General features: G+C 43.7%; 4 protein-coding genes across 4 annotated transcripts; 2 read left to right on the top strand and 2 right to left on the bottom strand.

Moving 5' to 3' along the window:
• Positions 1-3,688: 3,688 nt before the first annotated feature.
• Positions 3,689-4,494, bottom strand: GUITHDRAFT_144412 (hypothetical protein; the record flags this gene model as incomplete). The annotated part of the gene is made up of 2 exons (XM_005825229.1): positions 3,689-4,333; positions 4,438-4,494. 2 exons carry the CDS (start codon positions 4,492-4,494, stop codon positions 3,689-3,691), a joined length of 702 nt encoding a protein of 233 aa, XP_005825286.1.
• A 490-nt stretch (positions 4,495-4,984) lies between these two features.
• Positions 4,985-8,204, top strand: GUITHDRAFT_115648 (hypothetical protein; the record flags this gene model as incomplete). Its single annotated transcript, XM_005825230.1, has 12 exons — positions 4,985-6,439; positions 6,630-6,691; positions 6,739-6,775; positions 6,817-6,855; positions 6,932-6,962; positions 7,210-7,289; positions 7,338-7,401; positions 7,454-7,553; positions 7,598-7,626; positions 7,675-7,787; positions 7,963-8,042; positions 8,102-8,204. 12 exons carry the CDS (start codon positions 4,985-4,987, stop codon positions 8,202-8,204), a joined length of 2,193 nt encoding a protein of 730 aa, XP_005825287.1.
• A 7,234-nt stretch (positions 8,205-15,438) lies between these two features.
• Positions 15,439-16,539, top strand: GUITHDRAFT_42827 (hypothetical protein; the record flags this gene model as incomplete). The annotated part of the gene is made up of 1 exon (XM_005825231.1): positions 15,439-16,539. A coding segment is annotated over one exon (1,101 nt), but the record flags the coding sequence as incomplete, so codon positions are not given.
• A 147-nt stretch (positions 16,540-16,686) lies between these two features.
• GUITHDRAFT_115650 (hypothetical protein) lies at positions 16,687-17,304 on the bottom strand (the record flags this gene model as incomplete). The annotated part of the gene is made up of 5 exons (XM_005825232.1): positions 16,687-16,710; positions 16,763-16,837; positions 16,893-16,932; positions 17,128-17,177; positions 17,221-17,304. 5 exons carry the CDS (start codon positions 17,302-17,304, stop codon positions 16,687-16,689), a joined length of 273 nt encoding a protein of 90 aa, XP_005825289.1.
• Between the last annotated feature and the right edge of the window lie 290 nt (positions 17,305-17,594).

Consider the following 17,594-nt stretch of genomic DNA (forward strand, 5'->3'; position numbering starts at 1 on the left):
AGTTCTAAAAACGTTGTAATATAGCTCTGTGCCATCATAGTATGGGTCAAGATTATAAAGCGGGTCCAGGCTCTTCTTTCGATATTTGATTTGGAATAAGCGATATTCAGTGTTACCTCCATCGTTCTCGTCGAAGTTGTCAAATCTGAACCACCAAGCAAGATTAATGTATTGACCAAAGACCAGGTCATCCAAAATAATTTTCTGGCTGCTGTCGCAATTCATACGATAAAAACTTGACACCGTGAATGTGTCATATATAGTGCCAAAAAATTGGATGTTTGTGTAGCTTGTGTTCAGCTCATTGATTACCTCTGTAGATTTTGAAGGGCCAAGGAACACATCTCCTTTCAAGTAATTGCTATATGGGTATTTGATATCGATTCTATTGGTATCGATTGCGACCTTGTCACTCAGTTTTAGAGAATTTGAAACCTCAATGTTGCTTGTGTATAGATTGCCATTCACATATGCTGTGTCGATTGTTCCAGTGTTGGCCGATATGTCATTCGAGAGTCTGATGTTGCTTCCGTAGATATTGCCATTCACATATGCTGTGTCGATTGTTCCAGTGTTGGCCGATATATCATTCGAGAGTCTGATGTTGCTTCCGTAGATATTGCCTGTAACATAGCAGTCACGCGATATATCGGTGTCTCCATCCTCATTGACTCGGAACAGGTATGAACTGTTTGTTGAGCTGTTGTTCAATATCTTGAAAGTTGCGGTTGTGCTGTTGTCATTGCTGTCTATCACGACCTGAGCGTTCCCTCTTGATTCCAAGGAGACGGTCGTCGCGTCATTGATAACGTGCCCAATCTTTAAAAGATTAGTAGAGGTTGTATCTATCATTAACTCATTCGCGCTATTGGCATATAGTATCATTCGGCCGCTGTTCTCAATCCAATAGTTAGGCAATATCTCCCACTGTCCGGAGTCATTCCAAAAGGGGTAACCGACAGCGGTATAATCAACATCTTGAAGCAGTCCGGACAAGGTGCCTATGCTTTGCTGATATATATAGTTGCTTGTCAATATAGCGTTACTTGCCTCGTACTGTAAGAACAATTCATCGACCTCATTAGATGTGTAATAAGACCTCAGGATGTCATCGACCTCATTAGATGTGTAATAAGACCCCAGGATGTCATTGACCTCATTAGATGTGTAATAAGACCTCAGGATGTCATCGACCTCATTAGATGTGTAATAAGACCCCAGGATGTTATTGACCTCATTAGATGTGTAATAAGACCCCAGGATGTTATTGACTTCGTTTGATGTGTAATAAGACCCCAAGATATCAACGACCTCATTAGATGTGATATAACCATTTGTCACAAGATAATTCGATGTGTCATAACTAGAATAGAAGGTGTTGTTGTTGAAATAAACCCTGTCCAGGAACAGTGTTTCCCCTTTAAGTATTGTTCGATATGGTGCTAGGCCACTATCCGCATTCGAATTAAAAACATATAGGTCTAGTTCATTCACATCTAACTCTTGGCCAAGAGTGAGAACCTCCTCGCCCTGGAATATGATGTTCCTTGTGTCCAGCACCTGTTGTTCTTGGCCATCGATAGTGATGGTCTTATATATATTGCTATATATGTATGCCTCGCCTTCGATGAAATTAAGCTTATTACCGTCTTGTGTCCGTGAGTAAATCCGAATGACCTTATCCTGCTTCATTGTATTGAGAACCTCTCTTTCTAAAACCCCGATGATGATACCGACAGCCATTCGAAGAACATTAATCCAAGACAAGATGAACAGGCCGTCAGCCTTGGAGGTCGAGGTCGCGGATGATATAAGGCCACCTATGAAACCTGTCCCAATAGCAAGGCCGCCTTTTACTATATCGCCGAACCCACTCAATATATCGACGCCATCATTGAGAGTTGAACCGACATCTTGAAGTGCTTGTGTTGTTTGGCCATTGCTTATGTCCTCGACGTTCTGGGTGAGGTTTTCAATATCTTCTATGTTTAAGTTGATGGTATCAATGACATCTTGAAGCAGCACATATGAGCCATCTTGCTTTCTTAGATGAATGTTATATATATCGGTGTTAGAGCTGTAATCCAATATTATGAGGTCCTGATTGCTGCTATACAAGACAGTGTTCGAGGTTCCCTCGATATTGATTAAGTCCAACAGCTGGTTGATAGCGCCCCTGTTGATGGATATATCTGAGTCTATCGTTTGGAATTGAGTATCATATGATGGCAGGTCATTGATAAGGAGATAGTTATTAAGCCTAGCTTCAAGCTGATTGAGTCTATATAGAAGGTCTTCTATTTCATTCTCGACCCTATCCACCCCTAAGCTGGCTACCCAGCTCATATTTATAGTATATATGATATATTCTTAGTCAAAGAATAGCCTAGTGTCTCTTCTATGGACTTGAATCAAGCCCTTGTTCTTCCTTTGTTTTGCTGTGAAGCGCGAGCTCTCATAAAATTGGAGTTCCTCTTCTGTTATGATTTGTTCTTGGAGTAGCTGCTGAACGAGAAACTTGTTTCTGAACACTCGGTCTGTGAAAGTCCTAAGGAAGGCCATATAATCTCGGTACTCACCACGGACTCGGTTGTCACTTGCCATATGTAGTTCTATGGTAAGGAGATATAAAATTCCGGGGGGTGCGCCCCCCGACGGCGCTAGGTCTTTTGGGTGGTAAGGAGATATAAAATTTAGGCAAGAGATAGAGTATGGTTCGTTGGATGAAGAGGAGGGAGATGATGCCTGAGGGAGATGATGCCTGAGGGAGATGATGCTATTATCCTCTATTGAATATGTTTTTTCCCTCTTGAAAAAAAAGATAGTAATAAAACAACCAAGGATAAGGGGGGTGAAAGATAAGGGGGGGTTTTGAAAAGTATTTTACAAATCCATCACAAAAGGTCCAAACACTTACCAAATACCCCCCCTTATCCTTGACCCCCCTTATCCTTAGTTCATTCACTACTAAACAATCAAACAATGTTGAAGAAATAAATGACTTAGTAGCTCAAAGGGGTATGTGTGAGCGTTAAAAGGTTAATCGGAAGTTTGCGTCAATCACTTAGTAGCTCAAAGGGGGTGGTCAATTGACCACCCAACTTAGTTGGGTGACTATTTAATAAAAACATCATAGGATGCTCACATGTTAGTAGTTGCGCCTCTTAGAAAGGCCCTTATATTGATTACATACGGTGTGTTATATTTTTTACCCCCTCACCCCACGTGTATATTGTGTTTTATACATTGCTTCTTCGGACATTTAGAGGGCTGACAAATAAGCCCCTATTTGTTCCTTTTGGTCACGAATGGTCACGAAAGCATTTATTCAGACCATTGTAAGAGCTGACAAATAAGCCCCTATTTGTTCATTTTGGTCACGAATGGTCACGAAAGCATTTATTCAGACCATTGTAAGAGCTGACAAATAAGCCCCTATTTGTTCCTTTTGGTCACGAATGGTCACGACGACATCGCACAGCGGCATGAGCTCTCCATCTCCCCGGCCACATCTATTTCATAGAGGTTCTACGGACATATAGCTAGATATTGGGAGAGGTCATCATATGAATGATGTATTCCCGGTAGTGTGCTAGGCTCTGACAAATATGGGGTAAATTTGCTGAACAATTATGACAAATTTGTTCAAGTTGAGCTGTAAAATTCTGAACTTTTACTGACAAATTGTTCAATATTTGTCAAATTGGTCATGAATGGTCACGAAGCAAATACTCTTAGAGTTGAGTTCCGTAGCAGCACGAGATGCATCTCGAGGCAGTATCTTTGGCGCTTGAAATTCTTCATAGGATGGTCGAGCGCAACTTGGCAAATCGTGTTGTCTGTGTACTTCCCCATGCGCTACAATGTGGGAAATCAAAGACTGGTCGCCTCCCAACCAGTAAGGGTCAACCAATCCAGGGGTCTTCTCGACGTAAGACATCCACGATTGATGCTCAAAGATGCAAGATTCCAGAAACAACTTGAGTTGTCTTTGATAGGCCATGGTCGCTCCAGAGTTAAGGTATGGCGCAACGGTGTTCACTCCGGGGTACGGCCAACCCCTGTCGCAGGCAGTGCTCCTTCTTGAAAGAGCCTCCCGACCAGCACTGCATCCCACTTCCGCCGAGTAAACTACACGATGCTTCATCTTCAAAAATTCTTTGAGGAGGTACTTAATGGTTCGATTGAACAAGACGTCATAGGCGTCAACAAACACGATGATGTTGTCTTCCTCGAACGGGACCATGTCAAGGAAATCCTTCAGTGCATAAATTTTGTCAAGGTATGACAGCTTATCGAACCCATCTTTCCTATTCGTACCGATGACATTGACCTGAAATCCTCGCAGGTGGGCAGAAGCTGCCAACAAACAGAGGGCCTTGTTCGTCGACGTGGCGTACGTCACCAAGAAAACTTTGACCTTCCTGCCTTCTTCACCTGGAACATCAAGGGAAGTGTATGAAGCACTGTTCGGCTGCGAGCACGAAGAGCCATGGAGCAGGAGGAAGAAGAGGAGAAGGACGTAGGGTAGTTGATTCAGGCTCGCATGACTCGCTTCTCTTCGCTTGCTCCAAGCCATTGCGCTCCAATCAGAAAATAAAGTTTTACTTAAAAGTGAAAGGGTCAATCAAGTAGGTATAATAAGCAATCCGCCTCAATGACATACATACACTAAGGAAGAGGCAGGGTAAACCTCCAATCATTCGGAGGTGAGATTTGGATCAAAAACCGAACACCTTCCCACCTCAACCTGTCCTCTCGCCTCGTCCCTCGTCCCACCGTCGCGCTCTCTCGTCCCTCGCTCTCTCCTTTGTTCTCTAACTTATCCCTCGATCTCTCCTTCCATCATCCTAGTGCCCTTCCTATCTATTCATCCCACCACGGTGGGTTTGTTGGAGGTATGGCAAAGAAGCTCAACGAAATATGTGTGTGTTGCAAAGAAGGCATTAGCAGTGATGAATCAAGAAGTCCTGTAGCGTCCGACATGCTCTTCAGTGGTGATCCTCCCTACAAGGTGCTCTTTTTTGCCGATTCGGAAGAGCGATGCGGACTGAATGTTGAGGGAGAGAGAGACAAAATCAAACAAAGATTCATGGTAGGTGCATACGATAGTGGAAATGCTGCATTCATTGGGTTTGCAAAGAACGTAGTTTTCGAGTATTGCTTTCAAAAAAAGATTACCGACCTTGCCGAAGCTCTGGCCAGAGAAAAACCAGTCATTCTCCACCTAGCATGCCATGGCTCAAAAGTTGGTGAAACTACGATTGGAGGCCAGAGGTACAACTCTGAGGAGCTCACGGACACACTCGCTGCCCTGGTGAATGATAGCAAGAACCTTCGTCTGGTGATTCTGAACTTGTGCTGGTCGGGCATCGTAGCACAAAGTCTGTGCAAGCATGTTGACTTTGTAATCGGCCACGAGAATGCAATACCAGACGACCAGGCGATTGCACTTTCGGAGAGCCTCTACTATTGGATGGGACAGAACCAACCACTGTTTACGAATTTCAAGACATTTTCCCGAAAGTCATGCCAGGCTTGTCATCTTCTGGCTCGCACCTCAAGCAATGTGTGTACCTGGAGGGAAACTAGAGTAGAGGGATGCAAGCAGCTCCTGGTCAACAACCACAAAGTTCTAGTTGCTGGGGATGATCGGCTTCTAGAAGATCATGTCAAGCAGGTTATGCACGGAATTCAGAAGGCCGTAAATGGGGAGCAAGTGAAGAACGAGCACAGAAATGGAGCATCGGAAGCAGATATATTTGTAGCTTCATACAACGACGAAGACGCGAAGATGTTTAGAGATCGAGCGAGAGCAGCATGCAAATATTTTCTGTCCCGCAATAGCCACGAACAACCCCAATGGCGGATCTGCTCTGTGATCCTAATGTGTTTCTTACAGTATAAGGATGTATCGTTTGCTTCACAAAGGTTGCTGGGGCGCTTCTACACAATAGTTGATGAAAAGCTAATTGGACGTGATTTTATCGAGGAGGTGATGAACCATTACAACGATGGCAGGATCTTTGCTCCCTTGTTCGATGATTGGCTGGAGCAGTCCAAGCGGGATGTTCCAAAAGACAGGATGTGCATTGCGATCTTGGATTACACAATCGTAACGGAGCTTTGTAGTGTTATTTCCAAACCAAATGAGCAGCAAGATGCTCTTCGAATATGGAAGCGACAAGTGCAAAAATCCTACGACCCTTCAAAGTCTTCAGAGGAGGCCATGGACTTGATTGAAAGTCATCTTCGAAATGAAAAAGTTCCTCAGAATGGTCAGAACTTGCTGTTTTATTGTTCTGTCCTAGACAAGGCCATTGATGTTGGAAGTTTCGTGATGCTCTTGAAGATGACGAGGCTGAGCGAAATATTGCTGTGTTACTCGTTGCTGGAATATAACAAACGCCAAGAATCACAGGACAGATACAACAATCAGGTACAAGGCTGGAGGACTTGGGTCAGTAGCTCTGGCTGGATCATCAACAGTGACGGTAGGGGAATCATGTGGAATGAATCGAACACCGAATGGAGTAAGAAGCTTACAAAGAGTTTTGAAGGGTTGAAACGAGTTCACAATGTGATGAGCTTTAAGAGCACAGACGAGCTTAAACTTGACCACGGTACAGAGCGGAAAAGTGAAGGAGACGAGGGGGAATGGAGGCAAGAAAGCAAAAAATACAGAGCCGAGGTATCTTCAAAGGATTTGGCTATGTCCATAGGCACTCCAAGGAGTAGTGTTTTTACGGAACCTCCCGATCGCAAGGCAAAAGGGGTGTGACTGTGCCTTCCAAGTCCTGACAGGAGTTTGTGCAGGTGAAGGTAGAGCAAGGTACTCAGGGCAGCTACGAGCATGTAAGAGTTGTTGTCTGCAGAGTTTTTGCCTGCAGCCATGACACTACTTGTTCATTTCTTTCTGTTTCATTTCTAGGTCGGCCCACTCATGGAACTTGAGCAAAAAGGTCAGTAGGGGTCATTGATGTCGAAATGTCGACTTGAGGGGGTAGGGGTGGGGCAAGTGGGCTTCACAGGTTTGTGGGAATGGCGCGGAAATTTATGGAGAGACAATTGAGTGGAGTGGTGTGGAGAGGAGCATAGAGGTGGGGACAGATCGGGACGGGAAGACGAAATGATGCGAGGAGTGAATTAGAGAAGCGGAAGCAGAAAGGATGAAAAAAAAGCAAGCCTTTCTTGATTCACGTCATCCAGGAAAAAACATGTCGCGAGTTCAAGAGCGACTAATACAGAACATCAGAGAAAAAATCTCTGAAATGTTCACAAGTGAGAGGGTGACAATCTTTGCGATATTTTGGTGCTGTACTTATCAATGCTGGCAGACCCAGACAAAAGCGAGTGATGATCTAAGCAACTTTGTACGAGCCAATACGCCAGCAATCTTACGTGCGAATTCTCTCCTTTGGTATTCACATGACCTGAATGGAATGCTCTGCAGGGCTCGACTCAGAGAGAATCCTGGAGTTGTGCAGGATCATTTTGACATCTCTGACTGACAAAAAAAAGACGATCAAGATAAAAGATTGTGTTCCAAAGACGTGATTTCCCTCACTTTTTCTGGGCAAAACTGATCTTTCTGTAGAATATTAGAATTCTTGAATATATTTGTAGGTGCGTTGATTTACGAGTTTGAAATGTAGCGTAACGAGCCTGTGATAGGATGGGATGTCTTTTATGATATCTGTCTTGGCTGTGTTGATGAAATACAACAATTCTTGGAATGGATTTTCGATACAGACCGCTTCATTGGCATGATAAACCCTTCGATATCGGTAATCTTGATGATGATGGAACAATATTGAGCACTTCATACAGATTATTCGAGAATTTTACGGAAAGAATATTCTCAATAATGATCTGCTTATGAACCTTTGCCGAACATGCGTTTTTCAAGTACATTGCAAGAATATTGCAAATGGCACAAACATCCCTGACGAAATATTGCAGATAGAGTCAGGACAACTCAACCCACAGTGCGTCACATCTGCCCTCGATTTGTTGAAGATTTCGCTTATCAACCTGAGCAGGTAAATTTGTTTCTCTGATGAATATTGTCTTATCATTCGATGACATGAATTGTGTCTAGGATCGATCGTCAAGACTATGAAAATAGCAAATTCTTCTTTGTTTCGTTTCATAATATGTTGCTTTTGGTAATCCATGGATCATTTCAAATCTACCTATCGTAATGGCATATAGGAAAATTCTGGAAGAGCTTCGAAGATCCCCAAAGCGGCACTATTGTCGGCCATTAATTACTGTTTCATGGCTTTTGTGCTGGATTACACGCAGGAAGGCTGCCAATTGATTCAATCAACGTTGGAGTTCATATCTGCCAATTGTAGTCGAGAAAGAGAAATGATGGTTTGTTTCCTAATCATAGCTTTGTTGTCGATGACACTTGTGAACAGGAGGTATGCTGTGATTCCCTGAGAATCCTCTCAAAATCAAATTTGATCGTTCGTGAAGTTCCTTCTATTGTCCTGTTTGATTACACAATACTGTTCAGCAAAACTTCATTCCAACTCAAACCTCATCAAAGGTGGAAACTCGCCGATGTTGCAGTCAACTTTGCTGTCCAGAGATGTCTGAGTCATCCTGAAAAGGCCGGTCATGCCGTATCCGCTGAGCGGAAAAAGCGTGCCAAGAACATGAGCCCTGTGGATTTCCTGATCGAACAGGAACATGAAATCAATCTGAACAGTGAGGGTACTGCATCATTTTGCATTCATGCTTTTACAATTTTGATTTGTTGCACAGGGATACCTTCGTCGGAACTTTTCCTGCAGAGTTTTTACTTGCTGATCATCAGATTCCCTGAAACCATACCCGATCACTTTATCGACAAGTTTCTACGCGCTCTTGTGCAAGACAATAAGAATAGTTCGGAATTCTCCTATCGTTGTCATTGCTGGAAGGAAATTTTCATGCTAAAGGTAAGCAAAAACCAGCTCAAAAAGGAAATTTGGTTGAAGATATTAGACGATGTTGTAGGAACGACTGTTTCCTCGAAACGTTGCAATGAGGGAGCTCTGAAATTTATACTGGCTATGTTGCAGAAAATATCACTTTTCGAAGCAGTGAATTTGCCTTCAATTGTTAGATTCGTTTTGCAATCCTTTAAGCTACATTTAGAGCATGGCAGTGGAAAGAGCCATGCTACAACAGAGGCTGCAGACATGGTGAATGAAGTTGACCATACTTTCGATCTGTTGTTTGACAAAATTGCTGAATTGAGTGGGAGCTTCAGATATTCATCCGAATGGAAATCAGAAAAATTTGGACAGACTGAGATGATTGATCAAATCATCAAGTTGGTTGCTCGTCCCGGCGTCAACTCTGGTGGATACTACAATCATGTGAAAATGCGAGCCGTTGGGAAAGCTATTCTGCTCCTTACTTCTTCCGCTGTCGTTGAAGGAAAGAACGAGAGTTTTCATGACAACTTTCAAGTAATTCACAGTCCCAACGTATTTTTCCGATTCTTTTTTGAATTTGAGAAACCCCAGCTGTCGCTGAGGGGATTGGGTTGCAGTCGCACTTATGCAGAATTCCTGAGAGATTTCCATGAATCTTTGTTCAAAGGGGTGGTACAAGAAGATCAAGGGTCCAAAGGAATAATGCGCGAGGCATTGCATTTTGAGACTCTTTTATTGCAATTCGAACGCCAGTCACATTGCAATGTATTGGAAGGTTACGTCGATGAACCCGATTTCTGTATTTCACAGACTATGTATATTCCCAGTACCAAATTGTTGTCAGTTCTAAGGACTCTTACTAGTTCTTTTGAGAATTCTTCAACCCAAAAAGCAACTTTCTCTCTTCGGATGCTAACTTTGCAATTGTTTGAACTCTTGTCCCCAGAGTCAGAGAGCAGCAATCTCAAAGAATTGTCCGAGAAACTGATTGAAGAAGTCTTTGAACCAAGCTGCGATATCTATCAGTCAACCTGTGGACTGCAACCCAAATTTGTTACTAGCATTGAGAAAGCATTACAGGTCTTCCACTGTTTGCATAGTATAGTTCATCATACATTGTCGCTCTCCAAGAAGTATGGAGTTGAATTGAGTACAAAACAAAGGAAGGGAATAGGAGCTATCTTCAACCATTGCAAGGCACTTATCACCTCAAAATCCTTTGAAAACGTACATGAATGGGATGAGGACATTGCAGATGAAATGAAATCTTTCAACAATAGAACTTACCTGTTCCAAGCCAAACTCATCGCTCTATACACTTGTAAAGAAATCATCTCTTTGGATCAAAGCAATTCAACACTCACAGAGCTCGTTCAATCGATCTTTCGTAACACTTCAGACAAGACTCAGCGCAACCTTTTGATTTGTTTCATCTGGGATATCATCCCTACCTATGCGGGAGCTTTGGCAAGAAAAATGTCCGATGGATTAAGTCTGCAACCAAATATTTGCACTCTGGATCGAAATTCCTTACATTTTTTCCAGAGAATTCTGCATGAGAACTCCTGGAAGATCCAAGATAGAGTTGATCGAAATGAATTTCAGCTCATCCTTAAACAAATTTTTCAGTATGCTCGGGACGATCCTCAGCATTCACTTTCCAGATTGCATGTCATCACAAACATCAAATATTCGAAATTGATTTTACAAATGAAACCTAAAGATGTATTCGACGTCGAAGATTTTGGAAGTTACGCTGATGAATTCACTTCAGGTCTGAAAAGCAATGACTTCATGGTAAGATACGAAGCTGTTGTTGCTCTTCCAATTTTGTTTGCACGATGGGACGAGAACATAGCGTATAGTCTTGTCAAAGAGGCTGCAGATGCTTTCCGTGAATCTCCTGTGACTCTGAGAGAACGTAATCTTCTACAGATTCTCGTTTACTCACAGATCGCTGGATGCGAATCCTTGAAAAGTGAACAGCTTTTCAAAGTGTCCCTCTACCAGGTGTGCAGTTATCTTCAAGAATGTCCTCTGCTGGAGTCAGAAGTTAAGGTCTTGTTGATGTCAATTGCAAGGAAACGAGGATATTCTAGCTTCACTGAGATGTTGTTTGATGCGCTGCCTGTCGTAATGTTCCAATGGATTCATGATGGACGTAGTTTGCGCAGTTTTCCCCATCGATTGTTTTGCAGGGATATGTCTTGGAGCCACTTCATGACAAAGCGAGCCATTCGATATTTGATTCCGGTGATCTTTGTGCAAGACAAGAATTTGAAAGAAAAGAAAGCTACGTTCCAGGAAATATTCAATGCGGAATCTGATTACAAATTGAATGATTGCATTGTCGATCTTTCATTACTTTTGTATATATTGCCTACGTGCTTTGGACCAGATTCTCATCACACGAAAATGGTGTCAAGAATTCTACAGACTGCAGAAGGATTTGGCTTGTCCTCAAATCCTCAACAGGATACAATCATCAGATGGATGGATGATATTTTTGCTGCTCTCATTGATTTCGTTTTGACTGACCTCCCCATATCAACGGATGGAGAGCGATTATTTGTTTTCCCCTCACATGAGCTTTCCAGGATATTGTTACATGGTTTTGAATTTCTGGTGCAATATGATAAATCGAATCAGTTGACTGACTTCTTGCTGGGGCCAAGTGTGAACAACTTTGATCTGTCACAATCCGGAAGTGCGAAGTTGCCACGAATTCTTTTCTTGCTACTGAAATTTTTGAAAGTCCTCCGAAATTCACGAAGTTTTGAACGAAAATTGCAAGTTCTCGAGGTATTTGAAAACATCTTGGCCAGCCGTTTCTTTCAGACACAAATCTCGAAGTATACTTGGGTAGCACAGCATTGTTTCTTATTTCTCACGAATTGTATGCATGATATCAAAATCTTTCCTAAAGCCTCAAAGATCATGTCAAAATTCTTGGGGCAAGTTGATCACAAAAAGTTAAGCGAACCATTGTGGAGAATCACCTTCAACAACGTGATAAACATACTCATCGATGAAGGTGATTGCTTGCAGGATATTAAAGAAGATATTCAAGCTTTTCTGAATTCAAGCTCAAGGAATTTATCGCCGATTTTGTATTCTTTGTGTGAAATGATGCTGAAAGATTCTGCGCATCAACATTCTTCGAATTTCAAGAGCCATGATGTGATTAGTATTCTTCGATGGCTTTCAGGATTTGCATCCTTGAATTCTCGACAAGCTTCCATGTTGTTGTTGAAAAGATTGATACTCAGTATGGATGGTGTAGAAACTACATTGAGTGATTCAGACAAGTCATCCATGTTCAGGTATATTCCTTGACATGGATCTTTGAACTTTGAATTGACTTCGCATCTTGCAGAATCGCTCAAAAGCTTGCTGATTCCTTACCTCTTAGCAACACAGACGAGGCAGACAAAGAATTCATCAAACATTTTTCTAAGTTCCTTGTTCGATTCGGCTATGACATTTCTGAAAAGCTGGAAGAGAATTTGACTGAAGTTAGCTACCGATCGTCATCGAGAGCTTCTGTGAATTCTGTGATTCATCGGTCAGGTTCGAATCTTGATGCCAGCTTTATTGCAAGCATTGCAGAAGAATTGTACGTGGGTCTCTCCGACTCGCGATTTGAGGTAAGCAAAGCTTGAATCGTTCTATATTTCACCCACCATAAATGCTGATTTCACCACCAGGTTCTTGAGGCTTCTATGGTTGCACTTTCGAAATTAGGCTGCATCGTGAATTTCAAATCCGAGCAGATGAAACGAGCCTTGTCCAAATATGCAGAATTCTTTGTTCCATTCGAATCGAGGACTGAAGACAGCAGTCTCCCTCCCGGCAACATTGAAGAGCAGGTGATCAATCGTGGGATCGATGTTTTGAATCCTGAAGGGAAATCATACGAGCGATGGATTATTGACGTTTCTTTGTGGCTTATTGAAACATACGCGCGTAAGCCTTTATGGAAAGTGCTGATTCCGTTATGTAAGCTGAGCCCATCGTTTACTGAGATGTTCTTTCCGTTTCTCTGGTTGGATGCCTGTCACTCACCTGGTTCTGCTCTTGAATTGCAGTCTGAATTTGGCAGTCACTTGGCCAAGTACGTATTTTGCGCTGAGAATGAGAACTTGGATACAATCCGCATCATGCTGAAAACTTTCAAACTGTTTCGGGCTCACAGGAACCAAAATCTGAAAAAAACAAGATCTTGGGACAAGGTTTATTGGTTTGATGTTGATTACAAGTTGGTTGGAGATGCTGCTACACGTTGTGGGGAGTCTCTGGAAAGCATATTGTATCTCGACTTCGAGCCCGCAGATGGTTTGAAATCGAACGAGAACAAATCGAAAAAACTTGATTATGACTCGTTGAAGGAGAAGCCTTCTACTTTGATTTCTATCTCAAAAGCTTATGAGCAATCGGGCGAGCCAGATGATATCCAAGCACTACATGATCTTCGCATGTACGAGTTGGATGAGCAAGAGTTTGGTCCAGTCAAATCGTGGAGAGAGGTAAGCAAACAATCATGCTGTATTTTCATCATTGTAATGTCTGCCCAACAGTCACTTGGTCAATTTGAGTGTACAGATGTCTTGGAAAGGAGTAAGTGAGATCATTCTGGGATTTTCTATTTACCGAATTTTACAGGTCCAGTATCATCGAGAGGGTTGGTCGATGCAAAAATGTGCAGGAAAATGCATTCCTCTGGCTTTTCTAAGCTCTCCCTCTTTGTAGCAACCAACGAACTCAGCCAAGTCGATGTGGAGGATTATTTTGAAGCTGCATGGCGGTCAGAATTTTGGGATCTTCCTGAGAAATTTTCTTTGGATGTCAAATCATCTGCAAAATTCTCATTTCATGCATCCCTCTTCATGTCTTTGGACATTTTGGCCCGCGAACAGGCAAAATCACTGGAAAATGGTAAAATGCAGCAATTGAATGCACTTCTGGACCAGGCGAGGTTCATCACAACTCAGAGATTGAAGTCGACAGACATAAAAGTGAAGAAGGAGCGTGAAAATGCGATTGTTCAATTAAGAATGTGCGACGATGTACAATTATGTGTAAACGAGTTTGGAACTTGCAGGAGCAATCAACATTTGAACACAGTTGCTGAGAATGTAGTACTGAAGTGGGAAAGTTGCTACAGAAACTTTAATCGTAACTTCGAATTGTGCGAACCTTTGATTTCAATGCATAGCGTATTGCTTCGCATATTCGCACCACTTTCTACATCATTCTACATGCATCAATGTGGTGCAGCAAAGATTGCCTACAATCATGGAAACATCGACTACGCCAAGATGATAATGCAGAGGTTGCGAAACCAAAGTCCCAGACATCAAGATTTTGAAGTTCACACTGGAATCTGGTATCTCCGCGATGCGAAGGTGAAGTGGATGAACGGTGAAAACATGTACGCGTTGAGGACGCTTGACCATGTCGTGAGCAAATGCAGAACAGCCTTTGCCAGTGATCTTGGTGGATCGTGTGCTGCTAAATACTGCTTGTTCAATGCATTGCGGTTAAAAGCAAAGTGGATGTCTGATACTGAAGGATCTTCAAGGCTTTCTAAGCTCTTCTCTGAAGCCATTACGTTGAGTTCTGCGCTGACCTCAGTACATCGAGCAAAGATCCATTTTGAATATGCTTCATATCTGGAGCGAATGATCGACACGGGCTCTGTAAGTAAACTTGATAACTTTTCTTTGTGCTGACTTTTGTATGTTCCAGGACTCAAGCAGTGAACCAGTTCATATGGATCTCGAGCAAGCGGAAGACACGAAGCCCGACATTCGCGACAATCACATCAAATTCTTAAGGGGCAACCTGCTCACTGGGGTATCGGGAGAGATCTTCTTGAAAACAGCCTTGGAAAATTACCTTCGATGCATCATTCAGTGCAGCGCTGGCAAGTATGCTCACGATGCTGTTTTTCATGTACTTCATCTGTGGTTCGAGCATTCGAACAACAGGGCAGTCAACACTGTAATCTCTGAACAAGTGTCTCAAATACAGGATTTTAGCTCTTTCAGAGTCATTGCATGCCAGGTTCATCTTGGTCATGTCCTTTCGATAGAGAACTTACATGTCTTTGCAGTTGATCATGCGGTTGGGACAAAAAGATGAATACTTTCGTAAATGCCTTATTGATCTGCTCGTTAAGTTTTTCAAGCAATTTCCTCACGAGCTGATCTTCGAGCTACTGTTTATTGCATCAAAGGAGGTTGAAGCTGCGAAGGACATCATCTTCACCCTCAACCAATATGAGGAAGACAACAACTTCAAGTTGATCTTTGAGAGGACTCGCACATTGAAAGAGGCTTACCAGGAGCTGGCGAGTCATAACAAGCTGAAAGATACTCAACAGAAGCATAGAAGTGATTCAAAAGATCCCAAGGAAATATCACCGAAATTGAAACAAATTCGATGGAACGAGAAAAAGTCGATTCCGATTCCTACGGCACTTTCCGCTTCGGGACAGTATGAGTATGTATCGAGATTCGAAAACCACTATATCATCCCAGGTGGGATCACAGAACCAAAGAAAATTGTTTGCATATCTTGTAACAATGTAGCATTCCCTCAGCTTGTCAAGAAAGATGACCCGAACACCGATTTGATCGCCTCGCAGCTTTTCTCGGTGGTCAATGTTCTCCTCAAGAAGGACAGCGCTTGCCGGGAAAGGAACCTCAAGATGTTGATGTACAAAGTGATCCCAATCGCCAAGGATGTAGGACTGATAGAATTCGTCGAGGGAGCTCAGTCTCTTAGTGATGTCCTCGTACGGAAGGATACCGACTCACTGCATGCTCGATTTGATCCTCAAGATTTCAATTTTGTCACGTGTAGGCAAATGATTTCTGGGATACAGAAAAGCTACAAGATCAAGCTGGGAAAAGCAAAGACGGAGGGAGAGAGGATGCAGTTACACTCTGATATGACAAGGGAATTAAGATCCAAGTTCGACCTGATCTGCGACAAGGTCTCCCCTGTATTCAGGTATCACTTCCTAGAGATCTCCTCTAGCGCGAGCGACTACCTCGGGAAGCGGCTCAACTACACAAGGAGCGCAGCAGCATCCTCCATGGTCGGGTACATCGTCGGACTCGGAGATCGGCACCTTTCCAACATTCTGATCGATGCTGATCGTCAGTTGCTCCACATCGACCTCGGCCAAGTGTTTGACTTCGCCCGGGCCACCCCTCGATACCCAGAGACTGTTCCTTTCCGCCTTACCAGGGACATGGTTGACGGGATGGGCATGCTGGGGGTGGAGGGCTCCTTCATCCGCTGTTGCATCGAATCAATGCGCGTCATGCGAGAAAACAAGAATGCCCTGCTGTCCGTCATTGACATCTTGCTGTACGAGTCGAACTTGGAACGGCTATCAGCAAAGGTCAACGACAACAACGGTGCAGAGAAGATGGCGCTGTTTGCAACTCTTGTCCGGGGATCCATCAAAGGTAAGTTGGAGGGGGCGTACGGGGGGGAGGTGCTGGGGATAGAAACTCAGATCAGACGGCTCATACGAGAGGCGACGGACCCTGAGAATCTCTGCCAACTTTTTCACGGTTGGAGCGCGTGGATATGATTGAAGATTTGGACAAAGATAGCAAAAGAACATGCTTCTTACTAGAAAACGAAAATATATTACAGCTTGAATCTCACAAGTGGTTTCAGCGATCTGAGGCCAAACAATTTCAACTTCCAGCAGGAAGCTTTTAAACTCTTTTTCCTAATGGGCTCCGCCACCCTCGACCTGCAATGCTCGTCAACCATTTCGTCTTGGTAATGTCTGAACTGGAGGGCACCTTCGAGCTGCCGGAGCAGCACTCTAGAGCGAAGTATGCAGTCAAGATGCCATGGTCAGAGAGGTCGTAATCGTCCTGCGAGCCAAGGGAGCATCAGCATCAGGGCAGAGCGGATGAAACTCTCGCGCACCGGCCACTTGCCGTTCTTGAGGCCTTCAGGTTGGATCTCGCTGGGGGAGAGGGTGAGGATATGGAGGAGGCGGAAGAGGGAGCTAGAGGTGATGCAGCGAAGGAGAGGAATGAACATAGGAAATACATGGAGGGCAACATGTGGTGATGTGGGGGGAGAGGAGAATGTGAAACTGGATACACAAGGATGGCGAGACAAGGGAGGAGGAAGCAGAGGAGGAGAAAGACACTGCTACCTGTGCAGAAACTTCAAGGAGAACTCGCACGTGTCGCTCTCCTCGGTCCTCTGCAGACAAGTCAGGCGGCATCAAGCTTCCGTTGGCTCGTACATGCACGTGCAGGCGGCTGCGAGTAGCTTGCTTGCACTTGAGCATGGCCTCGTACTCTGCCGCCGCAACGTTCTGCGGCTTCATGGCGCCCCACTGTGAGAAGAAGAGGATGAGTTGCGCGAGGAAAAGAGAGAGAGAAGGAGGACCTCGAGGTCAAAGAAAGGCTCCATCTCCTCCTTCCACCACTGCCTGCAGCTTCAGCTCCCTGCCTAGCCCCACCTCGCTCACCTTCTCGAACGTCTTTGAGTCGACCTCCTTCCCTTGAACACTGCTGTACTTCAGACCCTCTCCTCCTCCTCCTCCTCCTCCTCTCTCCTCTCCTCCTCATCATCATCATCATCATCATCATCACCTGTTCTGCAGGCGTGTGATCG

This window comes from Guillardia theta, assembly GCF_000315625.1.
Source record: "Guillardia theta CCMP2712 unplaced genomic scaffold GUITHscaffold_86, whole genome shotgun sequence".
Classification (NCBI taxonomy): domain Eukaryota; class Cryptophyceae; order Pyrenomonadales; family Geminigeraceae; genus Guillardia; species Guillardia theta.